Source organism: Dendroctonus ponderosae, unplaced genomic scaffold, assembly GCF_020466585.1.
Source record: "Dendroctonus ponderosae isolate FM_Combo_2020 unplaced genomic scaffold, Dpon_F_20191213v2 Dpon_F_20191213_3, whole genome shotgun sequence".
NCBI classification, from domain to species: Eukaryota; Metazoa; Arthropoda; class Insecta; order Coleoptera; family Curculionidae; genus Dendroctonus; species Dendroctonus ponderosae.
The window spans coordinates 16,054,545-16,060,764 of NW_026018508.1; the positions used below are offsets into that span (position 1 = coordinate 16,054,545).

The 6,220-nt window shown below is 39.1% G+C and overlaps 1 protein-coding gene across 2 annotated transcripts in view; it reads right to left on the bottom strand.

Annotated features, from left to right (window-relative positions):
- Positions 1-5,470, bottom strand: part of LOC109538701 (homeotic protein spalt-major) — a 73,499-nt gene extending 68,029 nt beyond the window's left edge. For both annotated transcript variants that reach the window (XM_019906064.2, XM_019906063.2), the window contains exon 1: positions 4,966-5,470. In XM_019906064.2, coding sequence (XP_019761623.2) covers positions 4,966-5,098 — 133 coding nt within the window. In that variant the 5' untranslated portion in view covers positions 5,099-5,470. The remainder of the gene's footprint in view (positions 1-4,965) is intronic.
- Between the last annotated feature and the right edge of the window lie 750 nt (positions 5,471-6,220).

Here is a 6,220-nt window from a genome sequence, read left to right on the forward strand (position 1 = left end):
TATTTATCATAAGTTGTCGGTGGCAAAAAAGGGCCCCATTTTTCCGTCGGAAGGGCATTATTTCTACCAGCCGTTCATCATAACCCATTAGTTTAAATGCGCATTGGTCGGTAATTGCCCGAGAAAAATGGCATTGTTTTTGCTTAGAATGGGACCTGCAACAGGTGGTGCTGCTTCCCAGTAAAAGACTGTTGCAGCTGAATCTTCAGCATGCTTCCACTGAATTTAATTAGCAGTTTAGGACAACAAATAGAGGTCTCTCTATTTGGAAATCCGAAACACATGTCCAAAATGGAATCTCTCCAAATAAATCCGGAACGATAAAACAATTACACATCAGTTAAGCAACATTTATTTGATCAGTTGATTTTTCAACAGGCCCGTTTTATGATTATGTTAAGTTAGCTGTTCGAATGTATGACTGTTTGCTGTAACATCGGGCTGTATATTTTTCAAAGTCTGGTTTAATTTCTGGGCCGCTTTGTTTAGATTTTTCGGTGATATAACCGTTTCGATCATAGCAAGTTCATGCAATCGTTCACTTTTGAATAACAGAAGGCGGAAAGTCAATATTCTAAACAGAAGCTTGAAGAAGGAGAGGAATGTTTGATGCTGATTTGTAAAGAACGCCACTGAAATTTGTGAGAGGAACCTTTTGGCCATGTCTTAGTTACGTTCGACCAGATTCATAACCGTTTAGCCATCGGTATACCGTGAAAAAAAGCCGAGCCGGTAGTCTAATTGATGATGAATGGCTGTCGCGCAAGAACAAAGAACCATAATTTGCTGTCAATTTCTGGATATATTGACGTCAATAATTATGCGGCGGCCACTTTGATACCGCCACATTTCGCCTCTTCTTATGCGCGGAATTCCGGAATGCTTTTTATTAAATAATAATTCCTCAATGTTGTCATCCGACCGACTGGTGGTCTGAAATTGTGCCGAACAGGACCGCCAATGTTTTTCTCCAATGGGATCAACCAAAAACCGTATTAATTTTTCAGCCAAAGAAATCTGTTTCCATTAAGTGGATTTTATACAGTCGATTAGGGTTTTTCACTTTGGCATTGTTGCATGCTGCCAATTAACACGTTCTTTGCATGGATTCGCATTTTTGCAACTAATATGCAATTTATTTCGAATCTTCTGCAACTGGCCGGTATTATAAAGGACATTTCCAGACCTGATCTATGAAAGTCCTTGTTCTGCATGAAAAATAATGACAACTTGCTGATGATTCGCATGCATGTATAATTTTATATGGCCACTTATGCCGACTATTCTTCACTATGATCAGATGACTGAGGAGTCAAAAGCCATAGTTAAGGTTCGGTTACATTAATTTGGAAATACATTGTTTTTCATGAGCAAACTTTCAAATTAATCATCGAAATTGCATGCAAATGCTTCGTTTTGCCAGATGCGAAGTGTTAGAGTTTTTATTTGAAACTGACGATGTTTCTATAGCTCTGAAACCGGTCGAAGTAAAACACCGGAACGCGTATTTTTCATTTTTTAATGTATGATCAAGAACTATCTAATACAATAACAGTAGGTCAACCAGAACAAAAACAGAAAATCACAGTAACGAAAAAGGCGCAAAGCTACAACAAATGTTCAAAACGACCACCCTCAGACGTGACACAAGATTCACCTCTTCGCCTCATTGATGTCGAAATCGCGCAAATATGCCTGGTGTATTTCTCAGAGCCGGTTATAATTCGATTCCTCACTCAGGTCATGAACATTTTCACCAGAAGTGGAATAAACTAATGACTCAAAAAAAACCGAAACGCAACACTCCAGAGGATTTAAATCCGGCGAACGGGCAGGCCAATGTTCCAACACAATCAAGCTATAGCTGAGACCTAACCATGCAAATATTGGCTAATTGCATGGCTGCATAAGGTGTTTTATATCTTTGCATCAAAACGCAAAACAAATCCTTTGGAGACAAACGAATCATAACTTCATGCAGAATCGCCCCATGAAATTTAACGTCCAGAAGAACTGGCTGGTCTGATGAATTGGCCAGGGCAACTTCATGGTGATAAAATGTGAAGTATATTGTAGTTTAGTGGCTCAATCTAGATGTTCCCAATGGACACATCGAAATTAAAATCCTTTGAATGTTAATGGAGCGGAAAGGAAATCTAATGGGCACAACAAACCATAATGTGAATGGTAACCATTAGCTGGTTGAAGGGTTCTTCGGGCCATGCCGGCCTTTTTGTCTCACCGTCAACGCTATTAATCTGAACGCAGATACAATCTCCGATTAAATAATATTCATATTAAGGAAGACGAAGCATAATGTTTAGAATATTTAAAGGAAACAAACCCGCCCAGGTGTACGTGGATCCTTATCCACGTAGTAGATCGCATTATGGTCGCAGCGTATTACGTTACATCTGGTTTTTTGATAAATCCGTACTTCAATCGTGCGCAAGGCTTCGACTTTATCGCTCATATTTCTGCAATTGAATATGAAAATCACTTGTGCTTTGAGATGGTTCTCGTTAGATACCATTCAGGACTTTCTACAGTTTATTAGCGTCAGCCGATATCACGTTTTAAGGCAAATCATCATTGTGCCATAATAATTTTCCGCTGTTATCGATGGTTCGAATACGTACCTACACGAAACCCATTCGCTACTTTGCTTAAAATAACATATCCGCAATTGCGATCTTCCATTGAACGCTCAACCGTTTCCTTCAACAACACACTTTTTATAGTTCAAAGTCGAATTCCATGACAATATCTATAGATAACTAAAGGGAATATTTATTTAATCTGGTCGGTGGCAAAAAACCGGTTTTTATTTTATTTTAATTGTAGACAAAAACACCCGTAAACTATGGAATTCAGTCGCGTTTTGGCAGTGTTAAGGTAAATTGTGCGTGTTCAAGCGGTTTATTTCGAGAACAAATCAGGACTTGCTTTTACCATGCTGCAAGTGTAATTATGTAAGTATTTGATAAATATCCTTTATACAATTGAAAAGTTTATTTCGTAGTTTATCAGGCCCTCGCTCTGGAACTTCAAAATGTTCATGATGATCTCTTTACTACCGATTTTTCCTAGTTTCCCTAGTAGTGATTCTGGTAGAAATGCACGTTTCGATCACTTTCGCTGATTGAATTCGTAGTGACCAAAATATGAGTAGGTACTAAACGCGAGAGTCGGATAAACTACAAAATAAGTTTCTTAGGGTAGTTATTTGACTAAACTTAAGGATGGCTGAACTTTGCTTGATTTCGATAGAACCAAACGTTGCAAGATCTCATTATTGCGTTCTAAGATCCATTACTTTTTCACTATCTTGGGAGTAGTTTTTTTCCGTATTGTTCAGTAAGTTTTTGCTGTTATATATCCGAAAAAAACTTAGCGTTTTTTTGCAAACATGTGTTGCATTGGCACAAAAACGAGTTGATTAATGGGTCATCAAATGCGACATGCACGTTCCACCTGCTAAGGTGATTTTTGGGGAAAATTTCGAGTAAAAAATGCTCAATTTACGTTGGAAGAAGTCGGCACTGTTGCATGTTACTAGTTTAGTGGCATTCGCCCGAACTGACCCAGTTTTTTAACATTGTTGATAACTTAGCACACCTTAAGACCTATAATGAAAATATTTGCTTGTTTCCCTCGATGGGAATGTTAATAGATCCACTTATATTTAGTAGTATTTCCGATTTCTACTTATCTATAGCTACTACGCTGCTTATCGGCCTTATGTACTTATTGCCTACTGCTCATCAAGCAATAATTAATAATTCATCAAAAACCAATTACTATTGGCTACAATTATAACCCTGGAGTGTCTGCAAATTTACTTAAACTGTTTGAGCTTTCACTCTTCTCCTACATACTTAATTGTACTTTATTGGATCTCCTTAATTGTCCTTGATCTGTTTGTCTGATTGCGCATCAACTTATCATATACTTGTCAAAGTGCATAGAATTTTTAATGCTATTTACAGCTTAAACAAACATTTTTGTTGGCAAATTGCATTTTTTCCATTCTGAGTTTTAATTCGGACCCAAAAAAGCCGGAAATTGCCCGGCAGCTTACACAAAAGAAATTAAGTAAACGTTGTGTGTTTCTCAATGCCTTTGAGGAAAAAACATTAAAATGTACTCCGAGGGCAGCTCAAGCGGCGTGCAGTACAGTTGAAAAGTGTGTCAAGCGTTAATTATAGAAATGTTTTAAAGTATACTTATTTTAGTGAAACGCTGCGCGCTTTTTATAACGTGATATTTAATGAATTTCGCATGAAACCGACCACAGGAAGGAAATGTAAATAGTCACTGCTAGATCACAAGTTCTTACATAAATATTGCCGAATTAATACAGTAAATATCGGGTGATTCACGTTGGAAAACCCTGTTTGGTTAGGGGGTTCTGAAGGAACAAGGAAATTTATTGTTTTGCCATCAAGCACTCGAAATCGCTTAGCATTTCTGCATACAAATTATTATAATTGACTAAACGTGGCCTAGTTTTGAATAGTCATAGCGTAAGGTTGGACGCTGATGAAAGTTTACATCAACCTATGGGTTGCAGTTGATGAATATGGAGTGGGACGGTTTAAAGTCCATGTGACAATGTTGAAGAAACTGTTGGTTTAAGACCGCGAAAATTCATGTGGTTCGGGACCGATGTGAATCTTCAAAAAATATTTGAATCAGTTTTTCACTCGGAATAGGAAAAACGTGTCAATGAAAATCCGCTTCAGAACATTCAGTTCAGTCTCCGAAATTTCCAAGAAAAGTGTTTGCACTTTGTGCTAGTCGCGGTCAATGACTGGAACTTGCCCAAAAAAACTCCAAAATCCCTAATTGATCTTGAATAGAGTTGAAGAGCGCCTTTAATTTACACTGGTTTAGCTGACTGTTCCACAAGTGCGACCAGGAGGGGTAAAGAGAATCCAAAATCCAGCACATCAGTTGACTTACCGTTTGCGGAAGCGGTGGGAAAGTTGGGAGAAGCGACGGCAGCAGCCGTGTCAGCTACAGCTTCACCAGTGGCCGCGTTAATTTCTTCATCTTCGTACACTCGAATGGGTCGCGCTTGTTTTCTTCTCGACATGTTTTCCACTACACAAAGCACTGCGATGGTCTTTGGGGAGCACTCATCATCAGGTTATGATTTTCGGTGATGGGGCAATACGGGGAAGCATATACGACCTCGACGTCGCGGCGTCGCGATGCTGTCTAACCTGACGCCGCCGTCACGAATGGGGGGGACCTGATAAGGGCGGCGCGAGCGATTTTCCCTCGTAGCAGGTCGGTTGGGGTCGGATTGGCGAGTTGGCGTATTACAATTCTTCAGGCTGTAGCCATTCACTTGAATAAAAACATTGAGAAAAGTCCATGTTTCAGCTATGTTTTTATAAACAATAACAGTTCAAAGCCGGTCACTCTACTCGAATCGTCACCCTACACCAGTCTCTTCGGCGGATGGTTGTTAACTAAGTGAGTGTACCCCAGGCCGTCCCAACAAGCACCGCCTCTTCTCGCGTAGGAAGGGGAACCAACTCCATTCATAAATCAGTTATGCTTTTATAATATTTTATGCTCTTCTTCCTTGATCTGGCACCCTGTCGACACTTTGCTGCTCATGGATGCGATGATTTCTTCCAATGACAATCTTCAGTGATCGAGAACCGGTTGATCCGTGCTTGTATTAGGTATATTGCTTCACTTTGAATAGTTATATTTGATTTAAACAGCTTCAATCCTAGAAATTCGCAGGTAGGTCAAAATCGCCTACCGTCGTTTCACAGATAGGCAAGAAGTTGACGAATTGTTCTAAAAATATATAGCAGGTAGACAATTATAGATTGGTCCAAATAGAACTCGAATCGAGGCAGCTAATTCTTTATTTTAGCATGTATCTTACAGTGGATCAGGTGCAAATGGAGGGTAAGGTGTAGGTCACACGGTTTGTAAAAGTTGGTCAAAGACCCTGTTCTATCTAGCTATAGGGATATTTTGATTTTCTGGTTAGCTTGGGTTAATAAGGATTTTTAAATGATCTGCCAGGCTCAAAACGATGCTTACCATATTTTCTTGAATTGAAAATTGTTTTTTGAAAAAAAAAGGCTTAAAACACAGGATTCTTAGTAGCAAAAAACATGTTTTAGTTGCTGGCTTTTGCCGATGGATGCTTTGGCTTCGATCTTCTAGCGCTTTCGCGATCTTCAATTTT